This window comes from Cetorhinus maximus, chromosome 15, assembly GCF_964194155.1.
Source record: "Cetorhinus maximus chromosome 15, sCetMax3.hap1.1, whole genome shotgun sequence".
Lineage (NCBI taxonomy): Eukaryota > Metazoa > Chordata > Chondrichthyes > Lamniformes > Cetorhinidae > Cetorhinus > Cetorhinus maximus.
In genome coordinates, this window is record NC_135893.1 from 57534843 (window position 1) to 57562357 (window position 27515).

Sequence of the window (27515 nt, forward strand, 5' to 3'; positions counted from 1 at the left end):
TCCAAGCTCAAATTGCCCGAGTATTTCCAACTCTCCCTTATAACTCAGTCTTCTGTTGCTAATTGGCCTCATAAATCTCCACAGTGTGGAAGGGTGCAATAGATAAAGTGAACCAACTAACAACGTCAGTAATGCATATTCAAATCTAACAGCAGCAAAACTCAAGCCATTAAACAGATTGGCTTAACCACAGATTAATTTACCCCAGTAACTCCCTCCCAACACTCTGATGCTTAGTAACCATTTGCCAGAGAGAGCCCTCCCTCCCAACACTCTGATGCTTAGTAACCATTTGCCAGAGAGAGCCCTACCAAGCAATTTCTACCTTTAACACAATGTGGAAAGCCAAAGAAAAGCAGCAACCGAGCCACAATTTTTTGTAGATGCTTACAGATGACATAGATACAGCAACAAGATCTAAACATCAAAACTATATTACTTTGCCAACCAATCTCACTAATGCCTACATAGTAGATATTTCAATTACTAAAGAGAGCCTTTAAATATTTAAATGCTCCATGTTATTGGTACACATCACAACCTCCAATTGACTGAATTATAATTAAATGTACATCACCTGTTTAGTTATTAAACTTACAAATCTTGAATTATGTTCTGATTTCCCACACTGAGATTTTCACAAAATTCCCAACCTCACTGGATTTCTTTCTAGGGTCAGGTACACGGCTGCTCCACAATGCTACATCCGTCCCCACCACCCCCTCCCCCATATTTCTGTATTGCTCACTTGCTAGCACCCCATTTCTGTTTGTGTAACAATACAAAGATATCTTTTGCTACAGCAGCAGAGTTTGCCTTTGGACAACAACTGGAAATTAGTATGAAATTGGCAGGATATCCGACACACCAAACCACCAAATTTAATTGAAGGTGCGTGTGGAAAGGTGTCTTTCTACCCTCTTTCCCTACAATTTGAAGTAGTTAAATGCTCCACAAGTAAGGCTGATCAATGGTACAAAGCTGATCTTGGATCCTGTGCTAGTGCTGTTACTTCTCCCAGAGTGTTCCTTTAAACAGCCACTCTCTAGGTCATTGGGACTCAACAGCCTCCCTTACCTCAGCGAACATCCCTGGCCTAAAGAGATGTCGCATCTTTTCCAAAATATCTTTTTGCAGCCCTTCCCATGTTATTTTACGATCCAAACAGAGCACAAAGGGATGACCAAACCTAGAAAACAGGTGTCAATAGGAAGTTGGAGAGAGGAGAAACAGTTGAAAACAAAGTCAGATATTTAATGACAAAATTTCAAGGACTCATTGAAAAGTCAGCGCAAAATCTTAATCTCAATTTTTATTCCTCTAAGCCATTAACCTCAAGTCTGTAACCAAGCTGCACTTTGTGTTAATCAGTTTACTGGATTGGTTAATTAAGTCATAGATAGAGGTTGGTTTCACTAATCATTCTGCCAACAAAATTACAGGATTAGAATTCGGAATTAAATTAACAAATCAGCTTGTGGGTTTATGGAAAATGGCTGAAAATGCCAGTATGGTGTTAACATGCTACAAAAAGTGGACAGTAGCCTGTGTGCTTGGTCCCACAGCATCCACAAGGGACTAGGAAATTTCCACATCGGTTAGCAATTCTAAGAGTTGCCTTAAAAAAAATTCAACAATATTGACACATAGGACTAGTTGATAAAAGAACTAATGGATTTAAATGGATTATAGTCATATTAGCTTGATCTAACCTTGTCAGTCAAAAACCCTTTCAGCTTAGTTTTATTGATGGTATTGGCCACACTTCACAGCAGCTGGTGAAGGTTATTTCTAGGCCAACTGTGGGGTGGAGGCAGGGGCAGCTCACTGCTCCCTCTGGACTGACCCAACTATATACCCATCCCCCCATCACCACCTGGTGCATATCACTTCAACTGAGCCATTTATCAACCCAAGACTAGAAGTGTCCTATTCTAAGAGATCACAATCCCCATCCTCTCAACCTATGCCCACACATACATTCATCTGGTCTAAACTTAAACTTACATAGAGCAGCATCTGCATCAATAGTCACCTCCACTCAACTGAAGGTTTTGGGAGCTTTCAGTCTAGGGTAAATTATCACTGTCAGAAAAGGGTTGGTATGGCTTTACGCTATAGAGCTTTTTTGTTCAGTATTACAGCCTATGTTTCAGATCTGGCCAGAAATGAAGCAATCAGGAACACAATTAATATACATCAATTGAACTTTGAAGGATATAGATTCAATGCCAAAACAAGAGGTTGCTGAACACTGCCACTCAGTATGTGACCCAAGCTTTACCTATTCTCTTGTTTAACAGAACACCTCATTTATCAAGCAGTTATATAACACAAATATTGCTGAAAAGAGAGACATGTTGCTGAATCTTTTTATCATGCACATATCAGGACAAACACAAAAATGCCCAATTTCAAATCACAGCAATTTTTACCACAGGAGAAAAGGTTGCTGATTGGTTGGCAAGTCAATTCTGATTGGCCGAGGCACTGCCACAGAGAAAGCAATGGAGAACTATAGGTTCCCCATGCATCAAAGTTTTCAAAAAAGGCACAAGGCTTGAACATATTCCTTTTGTTTGCAGTGAACAGGTCCCTGCATACGAATGTATGTTGCTTCTATTGAGTGCAAATGAACCACATAATGAGCTCGATTGATTATCTTAAATTGATTGATAGTGTAGCTATTATCGCACTCAGGATTGTTCACCAAGTGCTGCCCAATCGCAGAATGATATTTTGTTTTGGGCTTTGCAAGCGCAGGCTAGTTGAGCTGTACTCCGCCTATTACAATAGCCAGAAGAACATGTTCAAGTATGGGGAGCCTAAGGTTTCCCTGTTGCTTTCGCCATGGCAACGCCTCGGCCAGAGTCGATTTGCCAACCAACCAGCACCCCTTCTCTCCTGTGGTATAAATTGTAGCAATCATTTGAAATTTGGCATTCTTGCATTTGTCCTAATATGTGCAAGATGAAAAGCTACGCCAACATGTCTCTATATTCAACAATATTCAAGTGCTGTACCAAGCGACTCTAGTTATATAACACTTGACAGTCAGGCTGCCCCAGGGGACGGACAATGTGTGCTTGGCAAAAACGAACAGAATCATACAAACTGATGGTCTCCAAAAATGCAGGGTTTTTTTTAAAATCCTGGATCCTGTGCAATATCTACGGAATGTGATTATTAACCAGTAACTGGCCGTTTAATGAAGCTGTTTACAGACTCAAGGCATCTCCAGCATTTTGCTGTGAGAGATGCACCATTTATGCACATGTTCTCATTGGTACCACACATTTAAACAACTGCACACTAACAATTCCATCCCCCAAAACTACTACCCTACAACTTAGTGATCACAAATATTCAATTACTGAAAAATTTAAAATAAATCAACATTTCAGTTTGCATTCCCAAGATAATTTACCTTTTAGCCTGCTGCCCAGAGCAGCATTGGTTACACACCAGCAACATCCATTTCTCATACCCCAAACCCCTGTTGTACACTCTCTCCACCTTGATCTGTTTCACTCCTCCATGGGGGTTGACTGTGGGCCTGTGATCAGTGCTGAACTTCAGGTTATTTTGATTTATGTTTGTAAGCATGGCTGAGAACAAATACAGAAACAGACAATTAAAAACACATGCAGGTTTACTAAACACTAAGACAGCTGTTAATTATCAAAATTATAATCTGTAACAGAGAGAGATTGATCACAGAATGGAAGCAAGTTGTTTTAGCCAAGGGGCTCCTTTCATTACACTCCCTCTTGGGCATAGCTGGTATGGGAAATAGTGTAGTACAAGTACTGTTGTGAAGATCAGATTAAGAGACAATGGAAAGGAAGCTTTAATCATATCTAACCCATGCTGTGCCCATCCTGGGAGTGTTTGATGGGGCAGTGCAGGGGGAGCTTTAAACTGCTTCCAGCCACTGTAACTGACCTGGGAGGGCTCAAAGTTGTAACATGGTGAGAGAAATGGCGAATTCTTCCACTCTCTGCACTTAAATACTTCATGAGCAGAAAATCCACCCAAAAAAATCCATGAAAAATAACAAGTTATTTCTCAACTATCTACTTAACAGAGGTTGTCTAGAAAAAACACACAGCCACACTACAAATATAGGTAGTCTATCTAACTGGAGCTTTACAAAAACAAGCTATTAGGTGTTGTGGTTTAACTCTTGGACACAAACATACCTCTTTGACCAATGTAGACATCGGGTATCTCAAAAGCATAGATACAGTCGTTTTCAAGAATAGTATCCAGGGCATCAACATCACTGAAGGTGCGATGGAATCCATCATAATAAATTTCAGTTAGAACAATCTGAAACAAAAAAATGAGTTAAGTAATGAAGGCACAACATGTGATTCAAGAGTTTTAAATCATTGAAACAACTGGCTCAGTGACTACATGGCACAGTAGCCCCCCAGTGACAAACTGTACACAATAAGCCCTAGCTTGCTCAAATTGAATAGCCCAGGATTCAGAGTGGGTGATAACAGTCAGGTCATACAGTCAGTCACCTCTGTAGACCTGGATTAGATCGCAGCACAAGTTGATGGAATGAAAGTCCCGTCTCTCTTAACCAGATGGCAAGAGTTGTATATTTAATCAATTTGGTGCATTTGGAACCAAATTCCAAGTTAACACGAGGCCACAGCACAGGCTGCTGGCTTTTCTGAGGACTCTACATTGATGTCGCATCTGATCACATCTTTCCCAAGCATCCCAAAGTACTCTACACACAAATCATTACTTCATAAGTGCAGTCACTTATGTGGGTGACTTCAGCTGTCATTTATGCACAGCAAGTTCTCACAAGTAAGAGACATACAGCACAAGACAGCACTTATAGCTCTTCCAGCGTGTCTCGGTGCTGGACCCAGGCTCCAGGCCTGTATAAATGGGGAGGAAGGGTATCCAGCCGTAAAACCATCTTCTAAATCCAAATGATAGCAGATATGAATGGAAAAGACCCTCGTGTTTACGCATCACTTGCAGGGTTAGCTCAGAGTCCCTGTCCAAACCCTGAGAGAAATGGGCAAGGGTTACCATCCAATGGACAAGGATAGCTAAACAAGAAAGTCCAAAGGGGAGGTGAAGAGATGACCAAACCCAAAATAGCATGCCTAGATGTCAGTAGCCTGATAGGAAGAAACGGTGAAGGAACTGACCTGATGGTGAGAAAGGGAATACAAATCATGGGTCTCCAGGAAACAACAGAAGGGCAGCAAAGCAAGAGAAATCGGTAGTGGATATAAACTTTACCACCAAGGTGGGAGAAGAAATGATGTTGGAATAGTACTAAAGAAGGAAGCAATGGACAAGGTGCTGGCAGTGGACAGAATCAGCGACAGGATTACCAAAGCAAAGCTAGAAATCAGGGGTGAAATGTGGAACATGGTGAGTTGTTCTGCACCAATTCTGGGAGCAGATGGACAGCACAATTTAAACAACACCAAGCAGTGATAGGTGACCTAATTGGACATGTGGAGGGAGAAACAGAGAGGTTATCCATGGTGGACACTTACTTGGAGCAGTAAATGAAGGAGGAGCCAAGGTCCTGGTGTTGCCATGTCATACCAACTGATAATACTAAACAGACACCTCCTTGTAACCTACAACAGTGGTGTTAGAGAAACATTGCTGGACTACATCATGGTTAGAAAAGAACATGCGAAGGAAGCAAAGAACTGCAAAGGCTTCCCAAGCAAAGCACTGACCACACAACATATGTGCTGATGGCAGAGCTAATTGCAAAGAAAACGAAACAGCAGCAGAAAGAGGTAGACAGAACATAAGGCAGTGGAAGCTCAAAGATGCACTGCAGGAGGAATTCAGAGAGAAGATGAAGAGACAGCAAAGAGAAATAAAAGAAATTATGACAAACACTGGAAGGTTGGTGGAACTCGGTGACAGATTTGATTAGGAAAACTGGTGAAGAAGTGTTTGAAAGATTATCAGGGAGGAGAAAGGCTGGAAAAGAAACCTGATGGTGGAATAAAAACACAAAGTGCAGTATAAGGAAAAAAGGGGAAAGAAGCAGAGTTTCTCAGGAATTCGAGAAGAGTTCCAAAGAAGAGCCATATTAGACCCGAAACATTGACTCTGTTTCTTTCTGCATGCGTGCTGCTTGCTAGACCTGAACATTTCCTGCACTTTCTGTTTTATTTCAGATCTCAAGCATCCGCAGTATTTTGCTTTAGTTAAAAGAAGAGAAAGAACTGTTAAAGAAGTGGAGACAGTCAGGGCTCAGTGAAGATAAAGAACAGAATAAAAAGGCAAAACAGAATGCAAAGAAAATGATTGCTAGTCAAAGATCCCTGGCCACAGAAGAAATATATGAAAGTCAAGAGGGACAAAAAGATATCTTCAAAATAGCAGCTGCTAGAGATATGTTTGAAAAGATGTGGGAAATACACGTACAGTCAAGGATGTAGGTGGCATAACCTTAGTGACAGGAAAGAGAGGTGGGGCCAATACTTTAACTAGCTTATGAATGGAGAAAACCTGAGAACAAAGAAGAGGTAGCTGCCAATCAAGAAATGATAACTGCCATCAATTTGAAAGAAATCAGTAGAGCACTGAAAGCAATGCAGCAATGCAGTAGGACCAAAAGATAAACTATGTATGGGCCTGCCTGGGGGAATATGAGGTTCAGGTCCTGAACAAGCTACTCAATTATGTTATGATGAGGAAATCCCAAGGGCATGGAGACAAAGCATTTTGGTACCAATATTCAAAGGAAAGGGAGACATTCAAGATTGCAGAAACTACTGAGGAATTAAACTCTTATGTTGGAAGGATGATGAGGACATGACTGCATACATGAAGAATTAGAAAAAAGCACTGGAAAACAGGGGTATGAAGATCAGTAGACCAAAGACCCAATTATATGGACTGTCATTTTGAGTCAAGGGGAGAGGATCAGAGTGAACATTATGGTTGAAGACTTGGAAAAAGAGAGCAGTTTCAAGTGCCTGTGGTCAATGGTGGCAGAAGTTGGAAGCATGGAAATGGAAATTAAGCAACAGATTAGCTCTGGTTGTAGTAACTGGAAGAAGTGCAGTGGAGTGTTATGTGATAGAAAAGTATCACAAACTGAAATGAAGAATCTACAAGACAGTTATGAGACTGGCCCTGTTATATAGTGTAGAAACTTGGGCAACATCAAAAAGAGAGAAACGGCAACTGGATACGAATGAGATGTGTGTGGATGCTGAGAAATGGATGTGTGGAGTAATGAGAAAAGACAAGATCACAAACCAGCGCATCAGGTCATTGGTGAAGATTGTGGGAGCATCGAAGAAAGTAGTCGAGAAGAGATTGAAATGGTGTGGTCATCTGTTGTGGTGAGGCAAGTGATGGGGGATGGCACTGTCAGGAGGAAGGAGAAGAGGAAGGCCTAAGACCAGGTGGAAAGATGCAGTGGAGAGAGACTTCAACACAGCAGGATTGGAAGAAGAATGGGTGACTGACAGGAGGAGGTAGAAAGGGTGATCAATTAGCATTGTGGGAATCTCACGTAAAATGGGAAAACCAAAAGACAACGACAAACCTGCTCTTCAAGAACCACTCCACCACACCCCTTTCTCATTTAGAATGCATCTGTTTAACAGAACCTTCTGGAGAATGTGTGCGAGAGAATGCCATTCCCCTTTGAAAATAAAGCAGCAATTGCAAAGAGTTCTGTTAAGGCAACCAAGAGGAAAGTGTGAGGGTCCTTCGTAGATTGTGGTGGGGTGGTAAAGGCACATAGCAAAGCAAGTGCTAGGTCAAGCTTATCTAACACACTGAGATCAGCAGCACTGGATAGGAAATGGTATCAGTGTGAAAGACTTCAGAAAACTAAAAAGGCTATTGTGCAGCCAGAAGGGCAAGCAAAGAAAGAAGCCACAAGGTCATCCTCATCTCTCTCTTGTTGGGTCTCAATAATCACGGCCACTGTCTTAAAAACAGTTAATAGTGACCCTTGTTGGAAAGGTATGGTTCAAAAGACAACCCCAGGTGGACTCAATAACTCCCCCTACGCACTCACCAATTAGGTTATCAGTGCTCAATGTTTAAATCGTGGTTAGGGGTGCAGTGTCAAAAGTAGAGAAAGGTTCCTGTTTCAATTGATTGGGTGGTGAGAAATCTCTCAAAGGAAACAACTGTGGTTGAAGGGAGGTGAGAGCTATGAGCTGTTAGGGGTACAATAAAACAAATATATATATATTATTGAATCAAGCGCAGCTCTTTTTACTTATTCTTTTCCCCTCCCTCTCCTCGAGCAAAAACAACGATGACATCTAGAAAAATAATGCTCCAAGAATTACAGGCAGTGCTCATTGTAAATGATTGCTGAAGAATTCCTGGTATTTTGTCAGCTAGAAAAACAGTGCTGAAGAGCAGAATTTCTTGCCCTCTAGTGTTAAGGTTTGGCACTGCTTTCAACTGTCAGATTACAGAATACTGCAGTCTGCTCCGACTGCAGCCTATTTCCTTTCTCACTATCTAATTGGTTGTTCCTCAGGAAGCTCTCCGCCCAACCCATCCATAATTCAATTTTACAGTGCAGACAGTGACCCTTGCACAATTCCTGGACGTACAGCAGTGAAGGCACAGCAAACCATGCTACAGCGGTACTAACAAAAGAACAACAGGAATACAATCTGGAAAATCCAGAGCAAATAGAGGCGGGGCAGGTGGCGAGGCACAAAACTTACACATGCTGGAAATACAAACATCAGAAAATAAGTACAAAGTTTGCCACATCAGGATGTGGGGAAAAAAATCGGATTTACACATTTACTGTGCATTCACAGCAATCTGTGTTTTTTAAATGATTTGCATGTATATGGTGCTTTTCGTGACCTTTCAAAGCACCATACTACCAATGAAGTACTTTTGAGGTATAGTCACTGTTGTAATGTAGGAAACCCAGCAGCCAATTTGGGCACAACAAGATCTCACAACAGCAGTGTGATAATGACCAGATAAACTGTTTTTTGTGAAGTTGATTGAGGGACAAGTATTGGCCAGGTCACCAGGGATAGGGGTGAAAGGTTATTGGGGTAAGTGGGAATGTGGAGTTGAGGTTGCAAACAGATCAGCCACAGTCTTATTGAATGGCGGAGCAGGCTCAAGGGGCCAAGTGGCCTACCCCTGCTCCTAATTCGTATGTTCGTCTGTAACTCTCTTATTCTTCAAAATAGTGCCATAGGATCTTTTACATCCACTCGTGCAGACAGATGGGCCCTTGGTTTAAGATCTCATCTGAAAGACAAGCCTCTGACAATGCAGCACTCACTCGGTACTATACTAGAATGTCAGCACACAGTTTTGTGCTCAGGTGTGGGACTTAAACCTGGAACCTTATAACTCAAGAGACAAATATGTTACCAACTGAGATCAGTTATTAGACCAATAAAGCACTGTGCACCAGCTTACACTTAAACAGGATGTTTAACGTAATCAGTCGGTCCCCGAGTGTTTCACAGGCGAGAAGAAGTCTATAGTTAATGGCTATAGACTCAGGTGAGAATGCTTTTAAAAGTTAGGAAGAGATGCAACAAGGTGGACAGGTTTAGAAGGAAAGTCCCAAAAGTTCAAAGATTGCAACTGTTAAAAACAGACACTAGCAAAGGGTGTGAGGGAGAGCCAGACTGTGCAGAGGGCAAGTCTCAAAAGCAGAGGGTCTTGAGCTCTGCCCAACATAAAGTGCAACTTATCCAGAATTGCGGCACCCTTGCCCTGTCCCACTTATAATCACAATCATCCTTGGCCTTGGTCCTCTGCTAACCCCCTTTTCCCTCACAATGACTTCAAATTCCTCAACTCTGTGGGCCAAATTGGCCTTCTGTGTTGTACCAATTTACAATCCTATCTTAACCTACAATTCGCTGCATTCCACTTTGCCTCCATCTAGGGATGAACAACCAGAAGAGATGTGCTACACTTAAGGACAAGAAGGAAACACTTAGATTCATATAGTGTCTTAGACACTGGATTACAGAGACATGTACAGGCAAAGATGATACCCATTTTCTACATTGCAAGATTCCACAGAAAGCAATGAAACACATAATTGGTTGATTGGTTTTTTGTGACTAGTAAGTGGAGGAATATTGGCCAGGTCACAAGCAGAACTACTTGCTCTCCTTATAATACTATAGAAAAGAGGAAGGCCAAGGGATGGCCTGATAGAGGCTTAAAATTCTGAAGGAGTTTGTTAGGGTAGAGGAAGTGAAGATGTTTCCACTTGTGGGGGAGACCAAAACTAGGGATCAGAAATATGAGATAGTCATTAATAAATTCAATGGGGAATTCAAGAGAAACGACATTATCCATAAGTAGTTAGAAGGTGGGGCGTGCTCCCACTTGGAGTAGTTGACACAAATAGCATCTAAGGGGAAGCTTGATAAACATGAGGGATTAAAAGAATAGAAGGATACATTGATACTGCTGGGTGAAGAGGGATGTGAGGAGACTTTTAAGAAGCATAAACACTAGCATGGACTAGTTGGGCCAAATGGCCTGTTTTGGGCTGTGGACTTGATGGATGAGGAACTCCCTAATCCCTGTTCTCCAAGTAGTGCCACTGAATCAACAGGCAAAACATGACCTTTAATAGCTCACATGAAGGTCTCACACACTCAATATTATAGTCAGCTGATATTACACAATCCAAGTGGAATCCAATCTCAAACCTTCTGACACAAGAATGAGGCTACCAACCAAATCAAACAGGCATCTCAAGGGTACGCAGTAGATAGAAAAAACATGCTAAAATGCACCTCCCTGTTAAGCGCAGCATTTATGACAATTCAGATATAGTAAAGTGACTACAGGAATTTAAGCACATCTCACTCATCACCTCAGGACTGTTGCAGTCCAGTTTCATTCAGAGCACTGCTCAAATCCTGGCCTCTATCTCCCAAAAGGATAAGGTCAACACCACCAACTCCAAGACACATACCACCCCGATTTGGAAATATACTATAATTCCTGCATCGAAGCTTGGTCAAAGTCCTGGAGCACCCTACCTAACAGCACTGTGGGACTGTCTTCACCACATGGACTACAGCAGTTCAAGGTAGCAGCTCACCGCCAACTTCTCAAAGGCAATTAGGGATAGACAATACATGCTTTCCTTCCAGCAATGCCCACACTTAATGAATGAAAGTCACAAATATTTGACTCCCCAACTGCAACTAAGTCCTGTTTCCAAAACACAAAGTATCATAATAAGATCCAATGGTCATGGGTTCAAGTCTCGTTTGGGTGTATCATCTACACTACAGTGCAAAACTGAGTAAGTGCTGTCTTTTGTAGATATTAAACCAAGCCTGTTGCCTTAAGAGAAACCCCAAAGCACACAATTTTTGATCAACTTTCATCGCACAAGTCACTCATAAGGTTGTGAATCTTTGGAAATCTCTACCCTAGAAATCTGTCAATGCTCTGTTATCGAGTATGTTAAAGTCAGATCAACAGATTTTTGGATGTTATGGATATCAAGGGACATGGAGACGATGCCGGAAGGTATGGCTGTGCTGGAAGTTCAGCCATGATCTTACTGAATGGCAGAGCAGGTCCGAGGGGCCACTTCAACACCTCATTGTTGCTTGTGGGGCACCACTAAACACATCTTCCCCTCCCGTCCCATCAGTGTTCCGAAGGGACCGTTCCCTGGTCCACTCCTCTATCACCACCAACACCTTGGCCCCTTCCCATGCAATCATAGTAAGTGTAATACCTGCCCTTTTACCTCCTCTCTCCTCACTGCCCAAGGCTCCAAACACACCTTCCAGGTGAAGCAGCAATTTATTTGTACTTCTTTCAATTTAGTATGCTGTATTCACTGTACACAACGCAGTCTCCTCTACATTGGAGGCCAAACGCAGACTGGGTGACCGCTTTGCAGAACACTTCCTGCTCATCTGCAAGCATGACCGTGGCCTTCTGGTTGCTTACAATTTTAATTCACCACCTTGCCCTCTCACTCACATTTCTGTCCTCGGCCCGCTGTAGTGAAGCCCAATGCAAGCTTGAGGAACAGCACCTCATCTTCTAATTAAGCACTCTCAGCCTTCTGGACTCAACACTGAGTTCACATTGCCATTCACATTGGACCAATGCTTTGTTCCTTTACTACAACCATTATCACTCCCTTTGCCTTTTGTTCCATGTTATTTAATCTCTCCCACGCTCTAGCCTATCCCAGACCTTTCCTTTTGTTAAAAGCAAAATACTGCGGATGCTGGAAATCTGAAACAAAAACAAAAATAGCTGGAAAAACTCAGCAGGTCTGACAGCATCTGCGGAGAGGAACACAGTTAACGTTTCGAGTCCGTATGACTCTTAATCAGAACTCAAGTTCTGATGAAGAGTCATACGGACTCGAAACATTAACTATACTCCTCTCCACAGATGCTGTCCTTTCCTTTTGTTCTTCATCCTCCTCCCCTTTTTCAAAAGCATAAAATCCATCATATTTCTACCTCTCTTCAGTTCCATAAAAGAAACACATTTGACTCGAAACGTTAACTACTTCTCTCTCCACAGATGCTGCCAGACCTGCTGGGTATTTCCAGCACTTTGTTTTTATTTCAGATTTCTAGCATCCATAATATTTTGCTTTTATTAAGTTGTTTGTGGGACCTTGAGCGCTACATGACTACTGCAATTCCCTACATAGCAGTGAATACACTTCAAAAATAACTGCTTGGTTGTAAAGGGCTTTTGGAGGGCATGAGAGGAGCTATGTAAATCAAATTCTTTCTTGCAATATGGATGGAATAGAATTGAAGAAATGTGTTGCATACATCAAACAGTGCAGTTTTACACTCTCAAGTTCCAGCAATATCATTCAAGTGTCCCAAAAAGCAACGCACTTGGAGCCTGCAGTACTTTACACAAAACAGTAAACCAATAGTTTTCACCTCAATAGTTTAACACTCTCTTTGCCTTCTTCCTTACACCAACTGAAATCATACAGAAGTCTTCCACCAACACCCTTTTCAGTCACCCTGTGTCGCTAACTGCAATGGTTCATCTCCCTAGCACTTTGATTTTAAAATACTCATTTACAAATTCCAATTTGAACAATCTGTGCCTGGCCCAATGCATCTCAGCTCCATTTCCCCCGCCCGTGCCTTAACAGCAGAGAAAAACACTGACAAAAGTACATCCAATACAGAATGAGCAGCAATTTCCTCCAAGTAGATATTGAGAAGACCAAAGCCATTTGGTCTCCACCACAAAATCCATTCCCTAGCCACTGACTTCATTCTTCATCCATGCTTATCAATAATCTATCTATCTCTGCCTTAAAAATATTCAGAGACTCTGCTTCCACCGCCTTTTGAGGAAGAGAGTTCCAAAGGCTGAAGGCCCCCAGAATAAAAAATTCTCATCTCTGTCCTAAATGAGCGACCCCTTATATTTAAACAGTGGCCCCTAGTACTAGATTCTCCTGGAAAAGGAAACATCCTCTCCACATCCACCCTGTCAAGACACCTCAAGATCTTATATGTTTCAATGAAGTCACCTCTTGCTCCTCTAAACTCCAGCAGATACAAGCCTAATCTGTTCAACATTTCCTCATAAGCCAACCGGCCCGATCCAGATATTGGATTAGGAAACCTTCTCTGAACTGCTTGCAATGCATTTATATCCTTCCTTAAATAAGGAGGCCAGTATTGTACACAGTACTCCAGATGTGGTCTCACCAATGCCCTGTATAACTGAAGCATAATCTCCCCACTTTTGTATTCAATTCCCATCACAATAAATGATAACATTCTATTAGCTTTCCTAATTACTTGCTGTACCTGTATACTAGCCTTTTGTAATTCATGCACTAGGACACCTAGATCCCTCTGCAATCTCTCATTATTTAGATAACATGCTTCTTTTTTTACTTTTCCTGCCAAAATGGACAACACTTTCACACTTTCCCACATTATACTCCTTTTGCCAGGTCTTTGTCCAGTCACTTAACCTCTCTATATCCCTTTGTAGCCTCCTTATGTCCTCTTCACAACTTATTATTCGACCTACCTTTGTCATCAGCAAATTAGCAACCATACCTACGGTCCCCTTCATCCAAGTCACTTATATAAATTGTAAAACGTTGAGGCCCCAGCACTAATCCCTGTGGCACACCACTCGTTACATCCTGCCAACCAGAAAAAGACCCATTTATGCCTACCTTCTGCTTTCTATTAGCTAGCCAATCTCCTTTCCATGCCCATATGTTACCCCCTACAGCATAAACTTTTATTTTTTGCAATAATCTTTGATGTGGCACCTTATTAAATGTCTTCTGGAAATCTAAATACAGTACATCTACTAGTTCCCCTTCATCCACAGCATATGTTACTTCTTCAAAGAACTCCAATAAATTGGTTAAACATCATTTCCCTTTCACAAACCACATTGACTCTGCCTAATTATCTTGAATTTTTCTAAGTATTCTGCTGTAATGTCTTTAATAACAGCTTCTAACATTTTCCCTATGACAGATGTTAAGCTAACTGACCTGGAGTTTCCTGCTTTCTGTCTCCCTCCCTTTTTGAATAAAGAAGTTACATTCACCATTTTCCAATCTAATGGACCCGTCCCCGAACTAGGGAATTTTGGAGAATTAAACAAATTAATCCACCACCCCCATTTCCCGCTCCAGCCATTCCAACACTGTTCAAGTGAGATGGACAATTTAATAACAAGCTAGGGATTAATTTGAGCCGTAGACTCTAGCACACAGGGCATCTGGATTCAGACTATCCAAACTCGCCACACAGGATCCATACAGCTAGCAAAGTGGGTATTTAAGAAAATTTTTTTAAATGTGTTTGGATAAAAGTAACATTGCATTATAGTTGCATCCCTTAAGAGGGGGTAGCTGCAGGGGCGGTACTGCCAGTGTAACACACTTACCCCTTTTTGTGCCCCACAGTGGAACTTAACTGCCTCCTTCCTTTGTGGAAAAATCCTTAATTGAAGAGCTTGTCCAGAGATCCCAGAAGGCAGGCATTCCCTCGGAGCAAAGTTGACATAGTTCACCGACATCACGCGGAAGGTTCCTTGTGTAGCAAGCCCAGGCACGGCCGAGGTTGGTCTGTTTTACCATCTGACTGAGACTACGGTTCCCTTTTAAATGCGGTGCCCTTCAAGTTATGCTGTGTTAATAGAAAAAGACTTCGCTGAGGACCCCCACGGAGCAGCACTTCAACAAAGGGATTTTCCACAAAGCTAGAAAGTAGTTTAAAGATGGCATGATGTGGGGCACACAAAATAATAAATACTTTGGCATTCAAAGTGGCCCTCCACCAGGTTACAGAGCCTAAACGGTCCACTTACACTATATGGATTTATAATAGTCACAATCTCAGATTAAATGGACTAATCTTACTGCATGAAAATCAAATGTATGTTTACCTGATCAATGGGGATTTTGGTTTCTTGCGATATTGACTCCCGGAGTTTGGCCACTGTACCCGACAGTGGAACAGCTACCCCAATGCGCATGCAATGCGAACATTTTCCTTCATACACCACGGTGATATTCAATGGCCTGCAAAAGAAAAGGAAGATAAGCGATATTTATTTCCATTCAGCAATAAGTAAACTTGCACCCATGATTAATACAGGGCTCTTCACTGGCAGCTGGATCTAAGCAAAAGGATCAAACACAAAGCTGTTGATGAAAAAGACAAATGGGAACAAATATGCCAGCAGACTCATCTCACCCTCCCTGCGCAATCTATTCCCAACTCTCCCTTACCCCCAACCCTTGCAATATTTTGCCATCCTCTTGCCACCACCACCCCTCCACCCTGTGCAACCTAATCCCAACCTCTCCCAACATGCAGCCTATTCCTAACTTCTTACAGCAGAGTTCAAGCTTCAACCCATAGGCCACACATTCACTGCCAATGTCCAGCAAAATGACCTTCACAGACAAGCCAAGCCAGTTCCACTGGTGCCGATATTTTCTTATTTGATGATTTATCCTCCCAATGGTGGTGGCCTGGAGGTTGGCAATGGTTGGTGGCAGAGGCTGCCATCTGAATCGGCAGACTTATAGAATTCCAGCACTTGAATAGTATGAAGTGGCTACATCAGCAACAAGTTGGGGAAAATATGCCCTAAACTATTTTCAGTAGGCTTAAAATGACTGGTTACCAATCCTGCAGGGAGGCAAGATGCCTGGAACTGTGGCTTATTGCCTTTCGCAATACTATCTTAATGCAAATTGTAAAGACAAAACAGCACATGACACCAACATGCACACTCTTGTTAGAAAACAGCCACTTTAAAAAAAGGAGCATGTGTGAATGACAACTATAAATACATTTACTTTACAGAGAGCAAATTAAACAATTATGTTGCAGCTACTCCATTAATACAAAGAATAAAATCTATTATTTAAAAAAGAGCCCCTATACAGTGCTCAATGTTTTGCTATTTTATAGTACCTTAAAAAGCAATAGCCTTGAAATTACAACTTGTGCTATTCTGGCATATAAAAACTTAACCTATTCACGCTTCCATTTTATAGAAGGTATTAACATACTTCTGGTTAATGGTTGTTAAAATAGTAGAGGAAGGAATTTCACAGACACATGAAGCCATCTGACATTTTTGTGATACACTGCCAATTCTATGCCACTTTTCTTGTGCAGGAGATTTATTTTCAGCCTGTTTACACAAACAATTCTGAAATAGTGCTGACACAAATTTTCTGACACATCTCAAGAGACTGAAGGCTGTGAAATTAGCTCAACAACGTGTTCCATACATAATTGAAAACAGCACCACTTTCATTTATGATTAGGCAGTGACATAACCACACTAAAGGGCACATTTTAACATGTATTATGTTCTCATAGCTACTGGGCTTATGTTGCTGCCAGCCAGTCTGACAAAAAGCTGTAAAGTGTTTTACAGCCCACTATGAGCCAGCAAGATGAATATCAGCATTCATAGCAACATTTCCTCTCGTCACTGCAGCCCACAAAATGCCAGTCTTCTAAATACCAACATTACTGACAGCTGGTCAGGGAGGAGCTGCTATCCAACGTATGCTGTATCTTCATCTCAGGATTCGACATAAAGTCGAAGAGATTACAAAAGCACAATATCACAGAATAAGGAGTTTTGAGCCTGGGTATTTTCATGAGCTATGAAACTCCAGGAAACAGAGAGCAGAGGCCACAGTTCAGGATGTCACTAATAGAGACTTGGGATGAGATTATATGCCCACTGAGCACGCTCAGCCATGGGCAATGCTCAGTGTAAGAAACAAAAAGGAACACATTTGTTTGTTCATTGACCGGGCCATTTACACAGATCAGCCCTCGAGCACCATGAGCAAAAGCGTACCTTTGTGTATGCAAAGCATACCTAGCCCCGAAACAAAATTTATTCTTTTCGCCGTAGCTATCTTATTGGAGCTATCCAGCCTCCATGGAATGTCACTCTCAAACAATATTCCAACACTGAGAAATGGACGCCGATACCTCACTCACTCCAATGATGCAGTGGCAGTCGTGCTATTAAGCCTGGCACATTGGATTATGGACTGGTGGAAGCCTGACTTGCAACTTCCGCCAAGCGGCAAGATTCATTTTTTAAAAGAGTGCAGTCAGCTCTAATAAACAGCTGCTATCTAAAACATTAGCCTTTCTTCCTGAGTTTCTGAAGGACCTGGAGAACATTTCTAACACTTGTTTGCTCTAGCCCTGAAAATAGTTGCCCTTTGATTCCAGAACTCCTTTCGAAATCCAGAAAAGTATTCTCTCCACCCACCTCCAGTAAACTGTGTTGTGGTTACTTAATTCACAAAGTCAATACGTGCTCAATAAGGATTTATTCAGCTGCCTTTTACAGGTCTTTTTTTTAAACAACTTGCTTTTATACAGCACCTTTAACGGAACAAAACATCCAAAAGCATTTCACAGTGTGCTATCAGACACACATTGACACTGAGCAAAGCAAATATTTGTGTAGGTGACCAAAAGTTCAATCAAAGAGGTAGTTTTAATGAAGGTCTTAAAAGAGAGAGGAGTGAAGGCTTTTAGGCAGGGAACTCCAGAACTTAGAGCCTAGGTGACTAAAGATAGGGATGTCAATGGTGGAAAAGGAAGTGGTAGTTGGAATAATTTTTAGACAACCAATAGCCACATACTTCATGCCTTCAGATTGCTCCCAACGCCCAACATCAGCGCTGCTTGTAACTTTTATAAATACATTAGAGATGTTTAGAGACAATTTCAAAATCAAAAAGAAACATCAATTCCTCTCCAACAGCTAAGAAGCATCTGAAGAATCTATTCTGAGTGTAGCCAAGATTAATTCGATGGTGCTGGCCCTTGAATTTAATCATCAAGTAATTAGTCACGAATTGTTGAGCTGACTCCTCCACAATTTACAGCGAGGCTTTCACTGTAACTAAAATGTTCCCAACATCACTACTTTTAGAAGAACACTTAAAAATGAAATGCACTAAATGCAGCCTCAAAAATCATTGCTGACCCCATCACAAAAAAGTGCAAGATTCACTGTATTGCCAATTACAAACTATTAGAATATGGTTGATTTGTCCCACAACTACATTTCCTTCTCATTTGTGCCTTTGTTACTTCTAGACTTGGCTATTCCAACACACTGGTCTGCCACAGTCTACGCTTCGTGAACTTGAGATCATCCAAAATTCTGGTGCCCATGTCTTAACCCACACCAAGTCCTCTTAACCTATCACTCCTGTGCTCACTGATCTACAATGGCTCTTGTTCAAGCAACATTATGATTTTAAAATTTTCATCCTTGTTTTCATATCTCACCATGGCCTCCCCACTTCCTATACTCTGTAATATCCTCAATCCCCACTACCCTCCAAGATCACTGATCTCACCTAATTCTGGCCTCTTGAGCATCCCCGATTTTAATCACTCCAACATTGATGGCCGTGCATTCAGCTGCCCGGGTCCTAAGCTTTGGAATACTCTCCCTATACCTCCCTGCCTTTCTATCCTTCTTTCTTTCTTTAAGACATTCCTTATAACTCTTTACCAAGCTTTTGGTCATCTGACCTAATATCACCCTTTGTGGCCCGATGTCATATTTTGTTTTATAACACTCATATAAAAGGCCCTTGAGATGTTTTATTATGTTAAAGGTGCTATATAGCTATAAGTTGTGTTTAAACTTGCCTTTGCTTGCCATTCCTGATACAACTATTTATTGATCTTAATGTTGCCTCAATTATCCTCCAGCATCCACAGGGGGCTTTAGGGGAGTGTCCCACATATCCTCCATCCTTCTTTTGAAAAAGCACTACCTGATTTCACTCCTGAATAGCCTACCTCTAATTTTGAAATGTGCCCTCTTGCTCTGGATTCCACTACCAGATTGTAAGATCATAAGTAATAGGAGCAGGAGTCGTCCAAGGAATAAGTTCCTCTGCATCTACCCTATCAAATTTATATTTTGTATCTCTCCAAGCCAAGTTATTTATACTCAAGTACAACTGATGGAAGAACAACTTGTTTTTCATTAGCTAAATGTATCCTTTAGAGTCACACAGGACAACTACTGGGAATTTTAATTGCTCTGTGCTCCAGTACTGGGAAGGGTGGTGGGAGTGGAGGGGTGGAGAGGGGGAAATGACTCAGTTAATAACCAAACTGGGGTAAAAATACAAATCACAAAAGCACCCGTTGACCCAAACAATATTATCAGGGTCAGAGTTACATGACATCTAACTGATCTGTCTGAAGCCGAGAAGTAGATTAGCACACCAACAGAAAACACCAAACCTGTTAATAATCCTCTGATAGGTTGTCAGATGGGTCAGTTTTCCTTATTGTAAATCTTCCTGCATACATGTATGCCGTGTCAGAAGGTAGACAAACACTGGGAGCAGGCCAGCCTTTGAATGGATTTCGCTGTTACCGACATTCATATAATCATTTAAATCAGCAGCCTCTGACTGCACCATAATTTAAACAAATTATACCACTTTTTTATTACAATCCCACGCAAAATGGTGTAATTCATCACACCGACCCCCAATTTTGAAATGGCTGAAACATTCACACCAACCTCAACTGATTTTGAAATCAGGTTTTGGAAATGTGTTCAAAAGGAGTAAAATACAGTGATTGACATTACAGTCTGAAAACTGAAAGGCTGTGTAAGGCCTTTCAGTGGAAAAAGAGAGCACGCAATTTGAATGTTTTAGAAATTAACGCTTCCCCTTTCCCCACAAAAAGGAAAGGTATGGTTTTCATCACTTCACAGGCTTCAAATGCAACCATGCAAATGTTGCTGTGAGGAACTCTCTGATTACAGTGAGCGCACGCATCCAGTCCCAAAAGATAAAATATAAGCATGATGCAAGATGAGCTCTTCCAAGACAGCAACTTACATTTATATAGCCTTTACCTTATAAAACCTCCCAGGATACTTCACAGGAGTGTCAAACAAAAACTGACATGGAAGTACAGAAGGATATATTAGGACCAATGATCAAAAGTTTGGTCAAAGGCTTTATAAATAATCTTAAAAGGAGGAGAGGGGCAGAGAGATTTAGGGAGAGAATTCCAGTGCTTAGGGCCTCAGCCACTGATGACACGGTCGCCAATGGCAAAGCGAAGAGAGCGAGGGTGCACAAGGGGCCAGAATTGGAGGAGTGCAGAGATCTCAGAAGGTTATAGGGCTGGAGAAAGTTAGAGTGATAGTGAGGGTGAGGCCACGGAGGAATCTGAAAATGAGGATAAGAATTATTTATTTTTAATTGAGGCATTGCTAGACTGGGAACGAAAGTAACCACTGCACATTCCAGAAGTGACACCTCCCCTTTTATTACGGCCATATTTTATTTCATTGCATGATATAATGCTAAGGAGCGTCCACAGCAACTTGTACAAGGCATGAAGTAACTTGTGAAAAATTGTGATCAAACAGTGATAAGCTCTATTTACATAATATAACCAAGCATAATTAGAGGTACACAGGTATGTAGAGCTAAACCAGAACCTCATCCTTCAATCCCTTTGTATCAACAGAACAGAAAAGTAGGAGGTAATTTTAATCTAACCCTCCCAGATTCCACTCGGGATCAACAGCAATGCTGGTTTTATACTCTAAATTAAAGTCAGTGAAAAGTAATATTTGCCACGATGTAAAACCAGTGTTCCACCCAACCCCTGTAAGCTTCCAACTGTTAACGATGTACCAACATAGCTACACAGTTATCCTAGTTCATAAATGGAGTTGGGGTTCTTGTGCACACCAAAACTAGTGAGTTGGCTGCACAACTGGCTAGACCCTCAGAGAAATTAGATACTTCTAATATGTGTAAAAAGTGAGAAAATGAGACTTCCAATCTCCAAAAACCTTCAAATTTTCAACTCTATACATTCCCAGACCTAGGAAAGGCTACTTCCTGACTGGTCAAGAGTCACCAATCAGGATCAAATCTTTCCCAACCCCACATCCAGAAATGTTATAGAGAGTTGAGAGCCCAAGGCTGCTGCAGTTTGTTTTTGTTGTAATTATGGTTTTATTTAGTGTGCAATGTACCTTTAAGAATAATACTTGTTAAGGAAGATCACATGATCTGTAGTAACGAATAGGAGAGTAGCAAGGGCTACCTTGGCAGTCAGTGTAGAGATAGTGTTGGAGTTGAAAGCACACGTGTAGTTGCTGCTGAATATATTGTAAATAAACTTAATGTTTCCACCCAAGAAGTGTCTGCAGATCAACTCTATCATTAACAGTACAACTCGGTCACCCTACAACAAACTGGCAACGAGAATAAAACAGGATTGAATAGAAGAAATCAAGTTAGAAAGAAATCGCCACTGTACCTCACCCAGTGATTGTAAGTAGCAAGCTCCATTAGAAATGAATAAGTTATCCCCTCTCAAAATGACACAATTTGGGAGAATTGATCCTTTTGAACCTGCCACAGACCATTGGTCTCAATATGTAGAACACCTCACATTCTTTTTCCAAGTAAATGAGATTATGACCAGACGAAAGAATTGGTGCTGGCATGTGACGCATCTCCCTACGGAGCAGAAGCAGTGCTCTCTCATCGGATGGACGATGGCATGGAATGGCCAATAAGTTAAGTATCAAGAATGCTCACCAAAGCAGAAAAGGGATACTCACAGATAGAAAAAGGCAACCTGTCCATCATCTTTGGTGTCCAGAAATTTCACCAGTATGTACATGGCTGTCATTTTACAATCATTTCAGACCACAAACCATTGCTAGGATTGTTTAGTGAGGACAAGGCTATACCACCCATCGCCTCAGCAAGACGACAACAATGGGCTTTAATTCTGGCAGCATACGAATACACTTTCATACACAGGCCCGGCAATTAAATCGCAAACGCCGATGCCCTTAGTCATTTGCTTTACAAGAAAATGATAAGCACGTCCCACTTCCACAGGAACTTGTTTTACTGTTAAATTTCTTAGATTTCTTGCCAGTATATTCTTGGCAGATCAGAGACTGGACAAGTCAGGACCCAGTCCTATCTCAGGTACGAGAACAAGCGCTACATGGTTGGTCACAGGAGCCCATATCTGACGAAGTGAACCTGTACTTCAACAAAAGAAATGAAATAACCAGCCAGGCTGGCACCTTATTGTGGGGAGCATGGGTGGTAGTTCCTCCAAAGGGAAGGAAGCCACTTTTAATTGAACTACACAATGCCCACCCAGGAATTTCCCGAATGAAGGCCATAGCATGCAGCTACCTATGATGGCCTGGGGTAGATGGCGAAATAGAGAGTTTAGTAAAGCACTGTGTGTAATGTCAGCAACTGCAAAAGTTGCCAGTGACAGCTCTATTACACCCATTGGAGTGGCCAGGTAGACCCTGGGTGCAGTTACACATTAACTACGTTGGACCTTTCCTGGGAACAATGCTTCTGCTCGCTGTCGATGCTCATTCAAAATGGTTGGACATATATGAAGTGAAGTCACCAACGTTACAATTGAGAAACTATGTCAGAATTTTGCCATTCACGGGCTACCAGAAGTAGTCGTTTCCGATAATGGCACAGCATTTACGAGTACTGAGTTTTAACAGTTTATCGGCCTCAACGATATCGCTCATGTGAAAACTGCACCCTTCCTCAAATGGGCTGGCTGAAAGGACTGTTCAAATGTTCAAGGAAGCCATGAAAAAACTAACTGGTGATTCCTTAGCAACCAAGCTAGCACACTTTCATTTTTATTACAGAACTACCCCTCACACAACAACAAGTGTCACACCTGCAGAGTTATTGTTGAAACGCCATCTCAGAAAGAGATTGAGCTTCATAATGCCGAATTTAGAGAAGGTGGAAAGGAGTCAGGGAAGCCAGAAAACTAGACACGACTGACATAGTCGTGAGAGTAAATTTACCATGGGCGAACCAGTATACTTGAAAAATTTCGGGGAAGGACCAAAGTGAAAGATCCGGGTGAAATAAGTGTGTTGACTGGACCTCTATTTTACCACATGGAGATGTAAACACATGGACCATTTAAGAAAGAGAGACACAAATCACCAACTTGTGGTTCCACCAGTGATCATGACCAGGTTTTCATTTCCTGTTGAGGATACTCAATGCAGGTCTGACACATCTGATGTTCCTATAAGAGTTGAGGATACAGAACTGCAAGTGCTCACCGAAGCACCTGATGTACAGGCAACTCTGGAACAAGAGGTTCCTGACAAAGGATCTGGAAGTTGTGGAACTGCGACATTCCACATGTGACAGGAAACCACCTGAAAGACTGAACTTGTAAATTTCTTACCCAATGTAAATATTGTTGTCTTGAAAAATATGTACTTCTAAATATACGTATAGCCGAGTTAAAGGGGGAGGAACGTAATGTACCTTTAAGAATAATATTTAAGGAAGATCATATGATCTGTAGTAACCAATAGGAGAGTAGTGTCGGTTACCTTTGCAGTCACTTTAGACATAGAGTTCGAGTTGAAAGCACACGAGTAGTTGCTGCTGAGTATATTGTAAATAAACTTAATGTTTCCACCCAAGAAGTGTCTGCAGATCAACTCTATCATTAATAGTACAACTCGTCCACCCTACAACAGCTTCGTACTCACCTTGAGGGACAATCAAGCTCTGCAGGATGACTAAAGAGGTGATTGCAATGTTCAGACACGAAATGGAAATGAAAGCCAAGTGCATCAATGCTTAAATCTGAGACTAAAAGTTGATCAATATGCAGATGATAAAGTAAATTACAGAATTGTTACAGCACAAAAGGTGGCCATTCAGCCCACCGTGTCTGCGCCAGCTCTCTGTAGAAGTAATTCACCTACTGCCCCTCCCCCATTCTTTCCACATAGCTTTGCACATTCTTCCTTTTCAGATAACAATCGAATTCCCTCTATCATGCCTCAGTTGAACCTGCATCTACCATGCCTCGATTGAACCTGCCTCTACTACACTCTCAAGCAGTGCATTCCGGATCCAAACCACTCATTGCTTGAAAAAGCTTTGCATGTCACCATTGTTTCTTTTGCCAATTATCTTAAATGTTCGTCCTCTTGTTCTCAATTCTTTCACAAGTTTCTCCCTCTCTACTCTGTCCAGACCCTTCATGACTCTATGAAGTCTCTTCTCAACCTTCTCTTCTCTAAGGAAACGGTCCCAATTTCTCCAATCTATCGACGTAACTGAAGTTCCTCATCCCTGGAACCATTCTTGTGAATCTTTTCTGCACTCTCTCTCTAATGCCTTCACATCTTTCCTAATGTTTGTCGCCCAGGACTGGACACAATCCTCCAGCTGAGGCCAAACTAGTCTTATACCTTTTCACCCCTTTCCTATTTCTACTTAGTTCTGTTGAAGGGTCATCAGGACTCGAAACGTAAACTTTGTTCTTTTCCGCCAATGCTGCCAGACCTGCTGAGTTTTTCCAGGTATTTCTGTTTTTGTTTTAGTCATCTATACAAGTTTAACATAGCTTCCTTGCTTTTGTACTCTATGCCCCTATTAATAAAGCCCAGGATGTTGTATGTTTCATTAATCACTCTCTCAACCTGTCCTGCCACCTTCAATGGTTTATGCACGTATACACCCAGATCCCTCTTCTCCTGCACCCAATTCAGAGTTGTATCCATTATTTTATATTGTCTCTCCACGTCCTTCCTACCAAAGTGAATCACTTCACACTTTTCTGCATTAAATTTCATCTGCCACTTGTCTGCCCATTCTAGCAACCTGTCCATATCCTTTTGAAATTCTACACTATCCTTCTCACAATCCTTCCAAGTTTTGCATCATTCGCAAATTTTGAAATTGTGCTCTGTACACCAAGGTCTGGGTCATTAATACATATCAGGAAGAGTGAATGTCCCAACACCAGCCCCTGGGGAAGTCCACTATAAAACCTTCCTTCAATCCGAAAACCATCCATTAATCACTGCTGCTTCCTGTCACTTAGCCAATTTCATATCCATGTGGCTACTGACCCTTTTATTCTTCCATAACTTTGCCTGCAAGGCTGTTGTGCAGCATTTTATCAAACGTCTTCTGGAAGTCCAGGTACACCACATAAACTGCATTACCCTCATCGATCTTCTCTGTAACCTCATCAAAAAAACCCAGGAAGTTAGTCAAACACAATTTGCCCTTAACAAATCTGTGCTGGCTTTCCTTAATTAACTCACATTTGCTCAAGTGACTATTAATTTTGTTCTGAGTTATTATTACTAGAGGTTTCCCTACCACCAAGGTTAAACTGACTGGCCTGGAGTTGCTGGGCTTATCTTTACACCTGTTTTTGAAGAAGAGTGTAACATTTGCAATTCTCCAGTACTCTGGCACCACCCCCAAGTCTAAGGAAGATTAGAAAATTATGGCCAGTGAATCCACAATTTCCAACTCTCACTTCCCCCAGTATCTTTGGATGCATCCCATCCGGTTCTGATGCCTTATCGACTTTTAAGTACAGACAGCCTATCCAATACCTCCTACTTAATTTTAAACTCATCCAAGTGAATTAATTACCTCCACTTTCACCATGACCTGCGCAGCATCTTGTTCCTTCATTTAATACCTAAGCCATGCCCCCATCTCCATGCACAAATCCCCTTTTTGATTCCTGATCGACTCAATAGCTAGCAATGTTAGAATAGAGTAGGTAATGCACATCCCAATTCTCTTACAGCAAGCTGAAAGCAAACTTAGTCAATGCACAACCAGACAGCACACCACTCCAGATTACTTATATTTTCATAAAAATGTAAATTATAAACGCGATAAATGATGTCTGAAAGCATGCTTTCATCTAAACCAGAATTACATTTGAACTAGCATAAATGCTGCTGCATCCCTTACAGTTGGTATAAAACCAACTTCTTCAGCACTGCTGTTCTATATGAAATGGCACCAGGTGTCTAAAATGACACAGTTTGTTATTCTTGGACCTATGCTCTATGTTATGATTCCTCTTGTACTACCAAATCATTTTCACCAGCTATTTTACTTCTGATAATTCAAAAGCGCTCTCATCACTAATAAAAAATGGAATTATCCGTTAATTTGAATTAAGCAAAATAAATAACAAAATAATAAGAAATAACTGTTAAAAAAATTGAAACAGATAACTTGAATTAAGCAATTGAGCTAAGAGTAGGCTGCATAGAAATCTGACACAAAAGACATAGCTAAAAGCAAAATACTGCGGATGCTGGAAATCTGAAATAAAGACAAAAAATGCTGGGGAAACTCAGCATCTGTGGAGTGAGAAACAGAGTTAACGTTTCAAGTCCGTATGACTCTGAAGAGTCTGTTTCTTTCTCCATAGATGCTGCCAGACCTGCTGAGTTTTTCCAGCACTTTTTGTTTTTATTACAAAGGACAGAGCAACTGATTGAAGATTTGATTAGGAGGCTTCTGATAGGCACAAATCTTAATAAGCGATTTGCTTATTCCTGGAACTATAACTTCAATTTGTAATTTTATGCTGTTATGAAAAGCTAATGAAAAAATCTGCAATTATTGTGGAGGGAAACAAATAATGTTTGCTGGAGCAAAAACAGAAAATGCTGGAAAAACGCAACAGGTCTAACAGCATCTGTGGAGAGAAAAACAGAGTTAACGTTTCGAGTTCTTATGACTCTTTTTCAGAGCTCTGAAGAACAGCTGACTCCAGACCCACAGCAATGTGGTTGACTCTTAAATACCCTCTGAAATGGCCTAGCAAGCCACTCAGTTGTAACAAACCGCCCTGGGAGTCCTCAACATCGACTCTGAACCCCATGAAGTCCCATGGCATCAGGTCAAACATGGGCAAGGAAACCTCCTGCTGATTACCACGTATCACCCTCCCTCTCGGCTGAGGAATCAGTAGTCCTCCATGTTGAACACCACTTGATGGAAGCACTGAGAGTGGCAAGGGCACAGAAAGTACTCTGAGTGGGGGATTTCAATATACATCACTAAGGTTGGCTTGGTAGCACCACTGATCGATCTA

General features: G+C 41.4%; 1 protein-coding gene across 1 annotated transcript in view; it reads right to left on the reverse strand.

Moving 5' to 3' along the window:
• usp31 (ubiquitin specific peptidase 31) overlaps positions 1 to 27515 on the reverse strand; it is a 94588-nt gene that overhangs the window by 21853 nt on the left and 45220 nt on the right. Inside the window, exons 5-8 of the mRNA XM_078558441.1 lie at positions 15436 to 15571; positions 4203 to 4332; positions 3428 to 3608; positions 1078 to 1189 (exon numbers count right to left, since the gene is read on the reverse strand). Coding sequence (XP_078414567.1) covers positions 1078 to 1189; positions 3428 to 3608; positions 4203 to 4332; positions 15436 to 15571 — 559 coding nt within the window. The remainder of the gene's footprint in view (positions 1 to 1077; positions 1190 to 3427; positions 3609 to 4202; positions 4333 to 15435; positions 15572 to 27515) is intronic.